The following is a 16,273-nucleotide window of genomic DNA, read 5'->3' as shown; positions in this document are numbered from 1 at the left end:
CCTACTTGTGATTTCTCTGTCAAATAAATAAATAAAATCTTTAAAAAATAAAAAATAAAAAATAAAAGTATGTGTTATGGATCCAGATATGGCAATTAGTCTCTTAATAACAAAGAGAACAATCCTGCGTCTGCTGGAAGAGCTTTCAAGATTCTTTAAAACTTTGGTCACAATTACAGCTTGTTAAAGTTGAAAGAGACCATAATCCAGCCCAGAGAAAATATATGTAAGAAAATCAGGTCCTGGGAATGAAAGAGCTTACTCAAGGTCACACTGCTACCAGGATCTGATTTCAGGAAGCGTGTACGCACTCACAGAGAGCTTGCTTAATTAGAAATCTTTCCTATCGTCTCACCGATTTTCCTACCTCAGCGACCTACTAAAAAGTCTGATTCTAATCAGGGAATTGCAATATAAATCACAATGAGATAGAACTATGTCTAAAGGGGTGAAATTTAAGCCTGTAAAGGCCAAATGCTGGCAAGGATTTGGAGCAAAATGAACTCTGATACACTGGCTGGTGGAGTATAACCTGGTATGATGACTTCAGGTAACCACTAACTACAGCTAAACATACATGCACCCTATAACCGTACTCTTAGGCACGTAAGTCAAACTAAAGAACATGTAAAAATGTTAAGCATTGCTCATAATAGCAAAAAAGAAAAACAAAAAGCCAAAGACATTCTGAATGTACATAAACAACAGGAAGAATAAACAGCCTGTGGTCTGGTTGAATATGGAATACTATGTAATAATGAAAACATCTGACCTACAGCTACACCCCACAACATGATGAACCGTACAAATATAACGGGAGAAAGAAGTCCAGCAGGAAACACAATACATGACTCTACTCAAGTTAAGAAATTGGGACTATCAGTCAGTCATGTTAGAGGTTTACCTTTAGAGAGTATGGGGCGGGTAAAACACGAGAAGGGCTTCAGGGTACTGGTAATGTTCTTGGTATATGCGGTTGTAACAATTTACTGAGTTATACACTAATAACTGGTGTACTACTCTATACATTACAGCTCTATTTTTTAAAGATTAAAAAAATGTTCAGTTATGTGATGGATTTCAATAATTTATTCTGCTTCTTTCAAAAACATGAGTTACTTCTGTGTGTTTTTGCAACTCTAAACAAGACTGTGTTGAAATAATCTACAGGGGACAAATGATATCATTTATTCGAAAATGAATACATTTTTCTGGGTTTGGTTGTTTGCTTGCACAAGGATGAATGGTCCCAGTGAAAACGTCCTACTCTGCTTTACCTTATGTAATAGGCTCAGCCATTTCCACCCATAAAGGCTTGTTCATCCTTACACTGCCCATCACTGGTAGGAGTTTGTGTCAAAGAAAATACAGACAGGTGATAAGGGGTAGCTGGGTGTACATCTCATCTCCAAATACTACTAATAAAAATGTTACTTGTAAGTATCTCAAGCCAAAGCTTGAGCATTAAGTCCAAGCATTTTTTTTTTAAGATTTTATTTATTTGACAGAGAGAGATCACAAGTAGGCAGAGAGGCAAGCAGAAACAGAGAGAGGGAGGAGGAGGCAGGCTCCCTGCAGAGCAGAGAGCCCGATGCGGGACTCTATCCCAGGACCCTGAGATCATGACCTGAGCCGAAGGCAGCGGCTTAACCCACTGAGCCACCCAGGCGCCCCGCAAGCATTTCTTTTGATGCACGATCATCTTCTAGACCTGGGATAACAAATCGTTTTATTGACATGCCAACTCCTGTCTATTGGGAATGGTTGCCTGCAGCACTGGACTGAGAAAGACTAGATGCCATGGTGGGGCCATCAACGGAACAGTGTCTGTGCCACAGACAAAGGATGGAGCAGCTGGGGCACAAATACCTTGCTGACTCTGTGACAGAGTCAACAACAAAACACTTTCTCTCACAGGGTAAAAATATTTTCTTCATCGGGATCACATTGAGATCTAAATAACTTTCCTCATTGCTTTTACCTCCACCCCCACCACCCTCTACAATCTGTCAATAAAATTCCATATTTAGGAAAATTTTCAAATAAATAGTTACATTAAGACAAAAATACGTATTTTCTTAATTATTCTAAATGCTCTAGAGAAATCCCTAATAAAGTTCTAATTTTATACTTATTAGTCATTCTTAAAAAGTTATGTTAATATAATCTATTTCTATATTTATGAATTTACACTGTTTAAATATTTTAATATAAATTATATTATTGTAATATAATTTAAATAATTCACTAGTAAAGAAATTGATAAAACTACAAATTATTTTTAACAAAAAGTACCTTAAGACAAAAAAAATTAAAAATATCTTGTTTCATCTGTTCTACTCTTTGCAAAACAGAACTTTCAGGATATAATACTAGTTAAAGAAAAAATTCCAATCTTAATAAATGTTATTCTTGGGTTCCTCCCAGATCAAAAATCTTTTTAATTGCTATTTTCTTTTATGGTATAAACTGAGCCATAAAAATTAATATTTTACAAGTTTTCCCTGATCTCAATCAAAAGTAATATCAAAATAAACTTCTTCCACTGCAGTATTTAGGAAGACGTTAGCTTTAGTTCAACAGGTGCACATATTCTAACAAGGGTATTACCCTACTTATAGCATCTTCTTTTAAGATTTCTTTTGTGCAAGTAGATAATTTGGACACAAATTTAAGAGATGCAAATGTAGTGTGAAGAGAAACACCTAAATGTGGCGCAAAGTACCATCTTATTCAATCACATCCAGTATTATTAGCACTACCAGATGGGAAAAAAATGAACTGAAATTTCACACTTCTGCCTTTCACTTCCACGTGATTTCTTCATATCCGATTCAGTGATGCACACGGGGTAGGTTAGATCTTTAACACTAACAAACTCTACCTCATCTAAACTTCCCTTCATTCAGACACTGACTCTCAGAATTAGAAAAAATACATAGTGATGATTGGTTTCACTAAATTCATGATCCCAAATCTCAAGTGAGTACTCAACATTTGAAACAACCCTTCATTCCAAGGTATGTCAATCCTTTCCATTGTCACATCTGTAACTAATCACTTTCTCCTTTCCATAAACTTCCCATAGCCTTCCAGCTCTTCTCTGCCTAATGCCTTTGGCTCCTACTTCATTTAAAACCAGGCCACCCAGACGGAACCTCCCATCTTTGCCCACCACATTTATATTCACGCCATACTCTGCCTGGGCTCTGTACAGTGAACGAAACACATACCGGCCACTGGTGACCCATTCCCCTCCCCCTCTCACCTTCAGAGACCTTTCTTTCGCAATTGTACTCTCGGTAGACTCTCTCTTATGTAGCAGAAAAATGCAGCCTCTTCTTTGGCCCTCTTTCTACTTCAATGGTAGAATCCTCCAATTGTCTCCTAAATATTGAATTTCTTCCCCTTCTTAAATGGAGCAAGCCCCAATTTCAGTAAGCATAGTGCAATCCAGCCTTCCCAGCAGCTAGGTGTAGCCAGGTCACTATACATAAACTCTGCTCAATGATACAAGCAGAGGGGAGTAGGAGTCTAGGAAAGCTCTTTAGTTGAAAAAGGATCAGTTCTTCTCCCTCCTTTTCTCCATCACACTCAGACATGAATATGAGATCTTTCTTCCTTTCTACTTTCTTTCAGATTTTATTTATTTGACAGAGATCGAGAGAGCAGTAGCAGGGGGGTGTGGCAGGCAGAGGGAGAAGCAGGATCCCTGCTAAAGTAGGACTCTGGGATCATGACCTGAGCCAAAGGCAGACACTTAACTGACTGAGCCACCCAGGTGTCCCTGAGACCATTCCTTTCCAAGCAACCAGTCTGCCCTATCCAATTCTCTGCTTTTTAGTCTCTCGGCAGCATGAGACACAGATGATGGCTCAGTCAGTCCGGAAACACTTTTTCTGATTTCTGGAAATCCACCAGTCCTGATTTTCTTCTTACCTCCCCAGTCACTCTGATTCTTCATGCTTTCTCCCTGCCTTCCTGACTTCTACATTTTTAACGCTCCTGCTCTCTGCTCCTACTCCTTTGTGATTATTTTAGACCCATGGTTTCAAATAATACTTATCCTCTGATGACACTCTGATCTCCAAATTCATAAATCTAAACTAGATGTCTGACATCTCTAATTAGGTGTTTAAAAGACATCTCAACATTGGGGAGGGTATGTGCTATGGTGAGTGCTGTGAAGTGTGTAAGCCTGACAATTCACAGACCTGTACTTCTGGGGCTAATAATACATTATATGTTAATTAAAAAAAAAAAAAAGACATCTCAAACTTTACTTCACCAAAAAAATTCTCTCTGTTTCTGAAATACAGTATATACCTCAGAATATACCCGGCTGCTCAACGAAAACATGGAGTCACCCTGGACTTCCTTCTCTCTCTCTCAATCCACCCACATTCATCAGCAGGTCTTGCTGGCTCTGCCTCCGAAGAACATCCATCAGTTCTCTCAGTCCCCACTGCCACCACGCTGGTACGAGCCAACATCACTCACCAGACCCGTGCGATGGACAACGAGTCCCCACCTCAAACTCCCTGAAGTCCACTTTCTAAGCAGCAGCAGCCAAAGCAATCTTTTCAAAGCACAGATCTGACTGTGTGTCTTCCTTCTCAGAATGAAATCTAAACTCCCCGACAGCCTCCCCGGCTCAGGGCGGCCTGTTTGACCTCCTCTCTGATTTCATCTCCAGCCATAACTGCCTCACAGGCTGTGTTTCAGCCACACCAGGCTTCCCTTTCTTGTCTATTTTCTTGCTTCAGGATTTTAATACCAGCTATGGTTGCTTCTAAATGTTCTTGTCATACATCTTCTCACTCCTAGCCCCTTCTCGTCCTCACTCAGGGGACCATCTCGGCCATGGCAGCTTCCCCCTCAGGCACCTGCTCTCCTACTACTCTCATTTTCATTATAGGACACGATATCATTCATTTTTTTTTTAACTTCTTAAAAAAATTCATTTAAATTAATTAATTAGCATATACTGTATTATTAATTTCAGAGGTAGAGGTCAGTGATTCATCAGTTGTATATAACACCCAGTGCTTATTACATCATGTGCCCTCTTTAATGCCCATCACCTGGTTACCCCACCCCATTAAATTTTTTTTAACCATCGGTTTCTTCTTACACTATAAAGTACATGAGAAAAGAGCCGGAGGGATCTTGCTTACTGTTGGATTTCCAGAGTCTGGTACCATGACTAGCAAGCAGTAGGTGCTCAATAAATTATTTGCTGAACAAACAGAGAATATCTTAATTACAAGTCACTTAGTCTGAACCATTATTCTAGTGTTTAAACCTCTAACAGACCTGAGAAACAGTATCTGACTACCATACACTCGTCACTTAGTAACAGGGACTGCACTCCTCCTGAGCTTGGCAATTCCATCCCTGAATAACCAGGATTATTCAAAAGCCCTATCCTTCTAGAGCTGAAGTCTGGCTACTGTTGCTTCTATTCATTTGTGGAGACCTTCATGATCATGCAGAATACCTTTCTTATATTTTATATAAGACAGTGTTTCTAATATTTGAAGATGGTGACTATAGCTTCTCATGGCTAAAGAGACCTAGTATTCTTTTTTCTTTTCTTTTTTTTTAAAGATTTTATTTATTGAGAGAAGGAGAGCAGATGTATGAGCAAGGGAAAGGCAGAGGGAGAGAAAGAATCTCAAGCAGACTCCACACCTCAACATTGGGGAGACTCCACACGAGCCTGATGCCGGGCTCGATTTCATAAACCCGAGATCATGACCTGAGCTGAAATCAAGAGTCAAATGCTTAACAAGCTGAGAAACCCAGCGCACTCCACAGTCCAAAGCTGCCCCGAAGCACACAACAAAGTCACATACTTAGTTATGAGTTATGCCAGGAATATGCAACTCTGGCCCAACGTATCACTCCTCATCTGGTTGGATCAACCGATCTCTTTCTCGGTGGACATGACTTAAGTTAACTCTTACTTCCTTCCAGTTCAAGCCCACACATGATCTCCAGTCTGTATATCTGTCATATCACTGGATAATTACTGCCTCTATGATCTCAGTGCCTACCCTCATTCCTCCTCCTCTTCCCAGAATTCCTAACATTCACTCTTCCCAGCCCAAAAGACCTGCCTGTCCTCTGGAGGAAGAAGGCCTCCTGGTCTTGTTTCTTACACAAAGGTCCTGATTTTCCCACACATGTAAACTAAAATTATAACCTCTCTTAATTTTCACACATGAGCCTGAGGCCAACCAGCACTACTTCTAAGAAAGAAAAAGAATCTTGATTTCTTTGGCTTTATTATACCACTGTGCACAGCAGCACTTTTTTAGAACCATCTGTAATCTACTTTTACTCCTTTTGCCTCCAAAACATGCTGACACCTTACTGAAATCATCTGGGTAGAGTAGTAACTTCTCAGAAGTTAATGATTAGATAAGAAAACATGGTTTGGTCATCTGAAAACATTATTTATTTTCACAGTGTGTTAACCCATTCTGGTAAAGAGAACAGGAGACTTAACAAAGTAAGCTGAAGAATAATGCTGTTTTAACATACCCTAAAATAAACTCTTTAGGTAACACCCAAAGGGGCAAAATACTGATCACAAGGTAACTAAAAATAATCCACATATGTGATTAGCTATGATTCGGAAACACAATATAAAACTTTAGGTTTTACTTTCGGCTCAAATCTGCTACAGTAATCTTTTAAACTATCTATCTATCTATCTATCCATCCATCCCAAGGAGTAATAATTTCTAAAAAAAGTGCTACATGGGATTGGTCTACTAGGATAGTTTTTGAGAGGTGTAGCACAGATAGTTTGTGGGAATTCTGAGAATTATCTTCTAGATCTGTCTCAATGGATTAAAATGTTGCCTTATTAGGGGCGCCTGGGTGGCTCAGTGGGTTAAAGCCTCTGCCTTCAGCTCAGGTCATGATCCCAGTGCCCTGGGATTGAGCCCCGCATCGGGCTCTCTGCTTGTCAGGGAGCCTGTTTCCTCCTCTCTCTCTGCCTGCCTCTCTGCCTACTTGTGATCTCTGTCTATCAAATAAATAAAAAATAAAAAAATAAAAATGTTGCCTTATTAGTTACTCCCTGCTCCTTAAAGATGGACCGTGTGTTTTTCCCTCTACAAAACTTTATTTTTAATAAATGTAAACTCTTCTTGGTACTCCCCAGTTCCAATCCTATGGCATTTAATCAACAAGTCTCTTTAATCTCATCCAGAACCAGATGATTTTAAAGCAAATATAAGTATCTATTCTTTTATATCTTTATTTCATTAATAAAATAGTGTATTATGTGCATGGCACTCTACAGAAAAATGCAAAAGTATTATCTCTTCTAATGCAATTGTCTTTCACATTCACTCTAAAGAATTCTAGCCTTCTTTTTAAAAAAAATTTTTTTATTTTTAATTTTAAGAGTTCTAGCCTTCTAAAATCTGTTTTTAGAGGATTGCTCCTCCCTTTCTCAGTCTGGGAGTTGTCCTAGTATGAACCTCTAAGTTCAGTTAAGAATTGAAAACAGTGAAGTCAACTTACAACATTGTGTGATCTTCTGGATGTTAGAAGAAATACGCTGGGCCAGTAGAGCGGGGTCACCACCAACTCCCGGAGTGTAAGACATAGCTGATTCGCTTATTCACTAATTTCATCAGATGTTGGCGGGCTGGACAGTTCTCTAAGCAGTCACCTACAAAACAGAAGTCACATAATTGTACTTTTAAAGTTACTGGCCTACATTTTCCAAATTATCACCTAACAGAGTTGAAATATGGCAAAGAGACACATCAAACAGTAAAACTCTCATGGCTATCAAAAACACTGGCCTTTGAAAGGTCCCAGTCATGTTAAACAATTAAAATTAAGCTCAAATTGTACATTCCCTTTGAAAACTTTGATCTAAGGATGAGTTGCCAAGTCCCTTTTTTGTGTATAATTTTAATTGTTTACATATTTTTCTCCTTAACTAAAGTGCCAGCAACTATAAAGCAGTGTCTACATGCGACGTATCTTTTCTTTCTCCAACATTTAAAAATTTCTGACATGGGGTGCCTGGGTGCCGCAGTGGGTTAAAGTCTCTGCCTTCCACTCAGCTCATGATCCCAGGGTGCTGGGATTAAGTCCTGCATTGCGCCCTCTGCTTGGCAGGGAGCCTGCTTCCCCCCCACACCCCTCTCTGCCTGCCTCTCTGCCTACTTGTGATCTTTGTCAAATAAATAAATAAAATCTTTAAAAACAATAATAATAAAAATAAATAAAAATTCCTGACACAAAATGGGTATTTACATATTTATTAAATGGTATACAAAGTTCAGGGTGTCCCCAGAAATGTCACTTTATCTAATTTAACACACAGAGGAACAGCTTCAGAACATAGGACTGATGGGTTTCTAATTGTAATAGCATAGGTCAACTTTGAGAGGCAGATCTGAGAAGTGAAGGGAAAAGGGCATGCTCGGTAAAAGCTCACCACACCTTACCAACAGAGCAAGGAGCACACACTCCTCTTCCACAAGCCCGCATGAGGACAGGAAGCAAAGCTGGGGCACTGCCACAGGAAGGAGGCCAGAGGGAGCTCTTTTCAGTCTCAATGCACGCCACACACGTGTCGCGGTTTGGAAAGAAAGACGGAAAGGGTATCCCGGCAAACAGGATTGGGCACAGCACAGACTCTCAACAACTCCACACCCACGTTTCACTGAGTGCACTGACTGCAGCAAAGCTTTAGGCAGTCCATGTGTGAACCAACTCTCTACTCAGAGTCTGCTACATCACCAGCATGAAATGAAGCACTAGGGAGTGGCAAGCAAACAGGACAAGAATCTGCTCAATTCATGTTTGTCATTTAGGAGGGGGGAGAAACTTAGTAGAGTAAAACAAGAGCAACACAAATCAGCAAAAGGTCATGTGCCAGACAAAGGTGAGAGGCTAGGAAAAGGAAATTTTCACCATTGCCCTTATCTTCAAAGAATTTATGACACAGAAACAATAGATGTGACTACCTAGGTATGACTGGTACAGAAAATGACAAAGGCAAAGATGTGAAGCCTGGGACCGGCAGACCCAGGACGCTCACACAGGGTACTTGGCAGTGTGGAATTTCGGGAAGGCAGGGATGGTTGCTAGTCTACCTGGGATCAGGAGAGTCGTGGCTGGGACAAGTAGGAGACATCACGGAGAGAAATGACCCAACATTTATTGCCCATCTGAGAAATAAAATGCATTTCACACAGACCGTCTATTCTAATTTTTAAAGCCTCCCCCTTAAAGGGGATAGTAGCAAATAACCCTTGTTTTAACAACAAGCAAACTGCGGCTTATAAAGATGAAGTAACTATAAATGTAATCCAACCACCTACCGTGTGGAGGTGGGGTTCAATCCCAAGGTTTGGGCTCCCAAGCCACCCATGCCTGCTACCACACAAAACTAAGGTCATGGAAAAGAGAGGGCCCTGAATGCTGGATTTAGTTTTAATATGTTGCAATAAGAAGCCACTGGAGATTGCTGGTAGGGGAGAAGAGGGTTCTGGCAGGAAGGACACCTGTAGAACTGCTGAGACAGGCAGAACAGTACTGGCTCCATAGCTGAAACTCTGGTGCAATGTGGAATGTCCCTGAGCACCATGGAATTCCTGGGAACTTTCAGATGCTCTCCATTCATCCTTCATTGATCCACAGGTCCAATTTACCTATTCTGGGCTCTTCAGATCTCACCTAGTCCTATGGATAGACCTAAATCTCAACTCAGACAGAACTGCCTCAGAAAGATGGCAGATGGCCTTGACCTTGGGCCTGCAGCCACCTGAAGAGCTGTGGCCCAGTCAGAACAAGATTGGACTGAAACCAACACTATCGCATGCATCTCACAAACCACCAGTTAGATCTTGAAATTCTGCATTTTTTTTTCAATAAAACCTTGAGATGTAATTCACAACCATGCAATTCACCCATTTAAAGTGTACAATCCTGTTTCTGCTAACTCTCCCACTGCAGGCAACCACTAATCTACTTTACGCCTTCATGACTTTGTCTATTCTGTACATTTCCTCTGAATAAAATCACACAATGTGTTCTCTAGTGACAGCCTCTTTCTCTTAGCATGTTGCCAAGGTCCATCCATATCGCAGCATGGATCAATGGGTCATTCCTTTTCATTAACAATTAATATTCTATTGACAAAAACAGGCAATTCTCTACTGGCTCACTGACACCTTTCCTTTTCCTTTCCCCATTAACTAGAGCTCTAGAAAAACTGCCTCACTGCCAACACAAACATATGAATGAGAAAACGTTTCTCATTTACTGTCTTCAGGAGGCTCCTCCCTCCACATACACAGTATTAAAACACTCCCCTTAATCCTCAAAACTCATGAGAGCCTAACCTAAGCCTTCTCCCTGTTTTTTTTCCAAGGCCCCCCTTTTCCTCTTCAGAGAATCAATCAATTGGCTTAAAACACCAACAGTTTTCCTCATCCCTTTACTCAAGCAACTAAATTCTCAAAAGCTCCTGCTGTTGAGATAACTGGGCTTCCATCTTCCAAAGAGGGGCTGCTGCTGGACTGGCTGGAATCTCCTTAGAGGAAGGGAACAGCGGGTTATCACCTCAGCTCTGTGTTGAATGAAGAATGAAAAGAAATATGCAAATGATAGAAGAGAGAGATCCATTAAAATCAACAGGATTAACAATGGGTAATTCTTATTTCCAAAGCATTTCGCTTAGGACTTCTAGATTTCTTTTCTCAGTCGATTCTTACGGCAGACCTCTGAGGTAGGTACACTTATTGTTCTGATTTTTCACATGAAAACACTACGGTATAACAAGAATAAGTAACCTTGCTTAATTTTAACAGCTAAAATTTGAAACTACATCTTACAGTGCTTATTTTTAAAACACTAAACCATACTGCTTCACTATATAACAAAAACTCAGGACAGGTGAACCCACTCAATTAAAACAAAACAAAACAAATTTATCACCTTTCTGCAGACTCCACTCTTAGGATGAGGAACAGATAGCTACATGAGTAGATCAAGGTAACGCAGCTGAATAGCACAGTCCTTTTCTCTTATTCTGCTAATAGTGATATCTAGAAGACAACAGTGGTTGGCCCTTCAGATGATGAAATATGAGAAATAAAGGAGCCAAATGACTAACTTTACTGCAAAAACATATACACAAATAGATAAACCACAGTTACAGCTAACTATAAAATGACTTAAAAGTTTATGATCTGTGCATATAGACTAGAATCAAGTAAGTTATGCCGATAGCTGCTGTCCACATCAGTCTCCAGCACCTAGCCCAGAGCTAACAAGCACTAAAGTACTCTTGATGACTATTTTTTTTTAAAGATTTTATTTGTTTATTTGATAGAGATACAGCGAGAGAGGAAAAACAAGCAAGGGCACTGAGAGAGGGAAAGCAGGCTTCCTGCTGAGCAAGGAGCTTTATGTGGGTCTCAATCCCAGCACTCTGGGATCATGACCTGAGCTGAAGACAGACGCTTAATGACTGTGACTGAACCACCCAGGTGCCCCTCCTGATGACTATTTTTGAAAGCTCATTCAGAATTCCTAGTTTTATTGCTCAGAATAACAATAACCCTTTATCTATACCTGCTCTACCAAATATTCAAATATGACATGGGAGGCCAGGGGCCTATATAGCTCTTGTGTAGAACATTTCCATCACAGCAGAAAGTTCTACTAAATAGTGCTTATGTAGACATCTCAACAATTACCTTTCTATGAAAATATATGGACTGTAATGGGAAAAAAGGAAAGAGAGGATCAAAGTGCAACACTCATCACGAGGATATTCTCAAGACCTTCTATAGAGCACAAATAAAAGAACAAAGGGAACTGTGAAATCTTAAGTGTGAAACACTACCTGCAGGTACCACTACTGGACACACTGCAGAATCCCAAGACTCCCAATAAGCATAAATCTCATGCTCTATAAATCAAGCGTGGACAGAACCACAGAAATACTTTCACTTTCTAATTTGGGAGTACTAACATAAAACACTGGACTTCCTCCACACCATGCGCCAGCATGTAAGCCCCCCAGAGGGCAAGGTTTTGTCTGTTTTGTGCACTTTTCTAATCTCAGTACCTGCTTCTATAACAAATGTTTGTACTTAATAAATATTTGTAGACCGAATGGATAAATGTACCTATTTCCTAAGAACACATACCTAGTCTGAGGATAAATAGTTATCAATCTTAAGACATTACATTCCAGTGTCTTCTTTCAGATCCTAAATGTACTGGGCTGATTTCTGCCTTAGGGCTTTGCTGAGTGTCATTTCCTATCCCTAGAAGGCTTCTCCCATGATCCCCACATGACTGACTCCCTTACACCAGCAAAGTCTCACTGCATGCTGGATAAGTCTTTCGTGACTACTTGCATCTAAAATGAGAAATCACCACTCCTGCCACTCTCTGTTGATCTAACTTCCTTTATGGTAGTGCTAATCATATTTGAGATGATCTAGGTGGTTGGGGCACCTGGGTGGCTCAGTGGGTTAAAGCCTCTGCCTTCGGCTCAGGTCATGATCCCAGGGTCCTAGGATCGAGCCCCGCATCAGGCTCTCTGCTCAGCGGGGAGCCTGCTTCCTTCTCTCTCTCTCTGCCTGCTTGTGATCTCTGTCTGTCAAATAAATAAATAAAATCTTAAAAAAAAAAAAAAAAAGATGATCTAGGTGGTCTACTGCTTATTATCTATCCATACTTCAGCGATATAAACACAAGACAACCTTGTTAGCCTTGCGGAATCCACAGTATTGGGTGCACGGTAGATGTTCCATAAGTGTGAAGGCGATCATTCTAGGGATGTGAGCATTCTCTACCCAAACCAAATTAACTGAATTCTTTAGCTCAGCATCTCCATCTATTAAACTATTATACTATTTGGTTTTACTCACAATACCAAGGATTATTTTTCACCCTTCCCTACACCAAACTGTCAAATGGAATCATGACAAACTTTACTCAGACTTACTGCCAGTGTTTTTTTTTTTTTTTTTTTTTTAAGATTTTTTTTTATTTATTTATCAGAGAGAGAGGGAGAGAGGGCGAGCACAGGCAGACAGAATGGCAGGCAGAGGCAGAGGGAGAAGCAGGCTCCCCGCTGAGCTAGGGGCCTGATGTGGGACTCGATCCCAGGACGCTGGGATCATGACCTGAGCTGAAGGCAGCTGCTTAACCAACTGAGCCACCCAGGCGTCCCCTGCCAGTGTTTTTTATAATATATTTTTCCACCGCCAGCACCTGGCTGAAGTTTGATATCCTAACCAAAACGAGGCTATGTTATTGGAGCAGCAGAAGCAAAATAACTGAAGAAAAATGATGCAGACATTAATGAGGTACTATGATATATTAACTTCTACAACAAGTTTGAAACAAAAGCATACTTCTTAATTAGTCACAGTCTGAGACAAACTCCTCAAAGCGGCCTTCAAAACAGAGGCCAGCCACATCACAAGACACTGCTGAACACTGCTAGAAGTCTCTGCACGGGTGAGGCTAAGGCTGCTCCAGAAGAAATGTCCACCTGAAACATTACTCAACACACAGCACTTCATAATCATTTTCTTCCAGATTGTGCACATGTTTTATAGTCAAAATACACTGATGTGAATTAAATAAAAAGTAATGTATGTATACAAGAGCCAAGCAAATACAAGAAATTTGAGAGGTGAAAAAAAATACAGCATTTGACCAAAAGGTAATGTTATTTTCTTGTGTCTAAATTTTTAAAAAGCAGGAACCTAAAAACAAGGAGCCGGGTGGGTGGGTGGGGGGGTGTCTTGAAATATTTTATGTATTTTTTAAAGGTCTTTATGTAAACCAATCAATGACGTGTACTGAAATTAAAAAAAGTTAGCTTGCCTTCAAGCCAGACAGAAAACCAACTACAATGAGCCTCCCAATAAATGGATAGGGCTCCTTCACTACAGCCATCTATTTTCAGTTCCCCTGTTTTCGGGAAGAGAACTTTAAAGTGCGTTTTCTAACTCCACGAGTCGCAAAGAGGAAGAGGTCACTTGGTGTCCCGCTCCGGGCAGAAGCAGGATTCCCGAGCTCCGCCCCAGCGGGCCCCGGCGCCGGCCCCGCCCGGGTACGCGCAGCCCGTCGGTGCACCGCAGCCAGCGCCCCAGCCGGGCTGCTGCGCGCCGTCGCGGCGCGGGGCCGGAGGGGCCGGCAGGGCCTGCCTGACCGGGGGCGTGGGCAGCAGGGGTGCTCCGAGACTGGAGCAGCGCCCACCCTCCGCCTCCCGACCACAGCGGCAAAGCGCAAGGCGGCGGCCACCTGACAACGCGCACAAACAAGGAGGCGCGGCAGCCGCGGGGACTTAGCGCCTTTGGGACACCGGGCCTGGGGGCCCCCCTCCCCCCAGGCTGCGCTTACCACAACCTCCTCGGCTTCCTCCTTCTCCTCCTCTGGCCGTGGGCACCCACGGGCCCCAGAGCCCCCCGCTACGGTTCTCAGCTGATGGGCGGTGGCACTGGGGCTCCCAGTCCGCATGCGCACAATACAGCTCTGGGAAGGAGGCGGGGCTGGCTCCCCTCTCCTTGGCCGGCGAGATTGAGTGACAGCCACTCTGCCCCGCCCATCTGAGTCTCAGCTAAGGAATAAGGTACCAAGAAAATTGCAAGGGAGGTGTTTTTGAGGCCTCGACTAACGGAAGGCAAACGTCTTAGCCAGCGTCCCAAAAAACCAGAGGAGGGAACGGAGAGCATCCGTCTTTATCGGGTGATGGCGGCCTCCCTAGACTCGTATCTTCAGCCCGCCCCATCAGGTCCTGCCCATCTTCTCCTTACTCTACAGTAGAACGTATTCAGGGCTCCATTAAAAAATGCTAAAGCAAATATTCAATCCTAGAGAGAACAATGACAAAATAAGTGAAGAGTCGCCCATTTAGTAGACAGATTTTCTTTTTCTTTTTCTTTTTTTTTAAGATTTTATTTATTTATTTGACAGACAGAGATCACAAGTAGGCAGAGAGGCAGGCAGAGAGAGAGGTGGGGAAGCAGGTTCCCTGCTGAGCAGAGAGCCCAATGCAGGACTCCATCCCAGGACCCAGGAGATCATGACCCCAGCCCAAGGCAGAGGCTTAACCCACTGAGCCACCCAGGCCCCCTCTGCTTACTTTTAATCGTCTGCTTTTAAGAGAAAAATGAGAACAAGAAATATTTCCTATTTCACATCTTTCCTGAAGAAAACTACAGTAAGTGTTTTAATTAACAGCAACTTACATTCTGCCTCTAAAAAGGGAGCAATAGAGTGGGCATGCTGGCCAAGCAAAAGGAATTCATCCTATCTAAAGGCGGCATGATTCAGTTAGCACCGACTGCACTTTGAGGAAATTCATATTTTTATGTGAAATTCTTCTTTTTCAATATTTTTAGACTTTTGTATAACATTCTGTGATCAAATAAAGTAAGTATTCCAACTTCTATAATAGGCAATAGTTTCAACCATAGAGTATTTAAAAAAAAAAAAAAAAGCTGGAGGGGACCTTACAGAAAATCTAGCTCTAATCCCTCATTTAGCAAGTAAGTTAAGGAAACTGAAAACCAAAGAAACTTCATCAAAAGTACACAAACAGGGGCACCTGGGTGTCTCAGTGGGTTAAAGCCTCTGCTTTCTGCTCAGGTCATGATCCTAGGGTCCTGAGATCTAGACCCAGTGGGGCTCTCTGCTCAGCAGGGAGCCTGCTTCCCCCCACTTCTCTCTGCCTGCCTCTCCGCCTACTTGTGATTGCTGTCTGTCAAACAAATAAATAAAAATATTTTTCAAAAAAAGTACACAAATAATTATGAGCAACATAGGTCCAGATGACTTAATTCAGAATCTTTAGTTCTTCCTGCCATATCACACATTCAGCAAATATTCATTGAGAAGCTGCCATGTGGCCTGTACTATTTCAGGAGCTGCAGGTATCAAGATTTGTGGGGTGTATAGTATTTTCCCTCAAGGAACTCAAGAAGTGAGATCCTTCCCAGGACACTGTAAGAAATACTGTGATAAAGATTTGTACACAGCATGGCGGGAGCCCAGGGATAAGGATGACTTAGTGTGTGGTCGGAGACCATTTCAAGAGAGAAGTGTTAACAGAATCTTAAAAGATGTGTAATAGTTTCCTGGGAAGACAAGATGAGAAAGGACATTCCAGTCAAAAGGGAGAGCACATAAAAATTCACAGGCAAGTGCAAGCTCTACATAATTTTATTTAGATGAAGCACAGTGGGTGAATTCGAGGGCC

At 41.6% G+C, this 16,273-nt stretch overlaps 1 protein-coding gene across 1 annotated transcript in view; it reads right to left on the bottom strand.

Moving 5' to 3' along the window:
- The window catches only part of STX7 (syntaxin 7), a 48,756-nt gene extending 34,221 nt beyond the window's left edge, over positions 1-14,535 (bottom strand). Inside the window, exons 1-2 of the mRNA XM_044248719.1 lie at positions 14,416-14,535; positions 7,543-7,693 (exon numbers count right to left, since the gene is read on the bottom strand). Coding sequence (XP_044104654.1) covers positions 7,543-7,627 — 85 coding nt within the window. The 5' untranslated portion in view covers positions 7,628-7,693; positions 14,416-14,535. The remainder of the gene's footprint in view (positions 1-7,542; positions 7,694-14,415) is intronic.
- Between the last annotated feature and the right edge of the window lie 1,738 nt (positions 14,536-16,273).

This window comes from Neovison vison, chromosome 1, assembly GCF_020171115.1.
Source record: "Neovison vison isolate M4711 chromosome 1, ASM_NN_V1, whole genome shotgun sequence".
Lineage (NCBI taxonomy): Eukaryota > Metazoa > Chordata > Mammalia > Carnivora > Mustelidae > Neogale > Neogale vison.
This window is presented reverse-complemented; position numbering and strand designations above follow the sequence as displayed.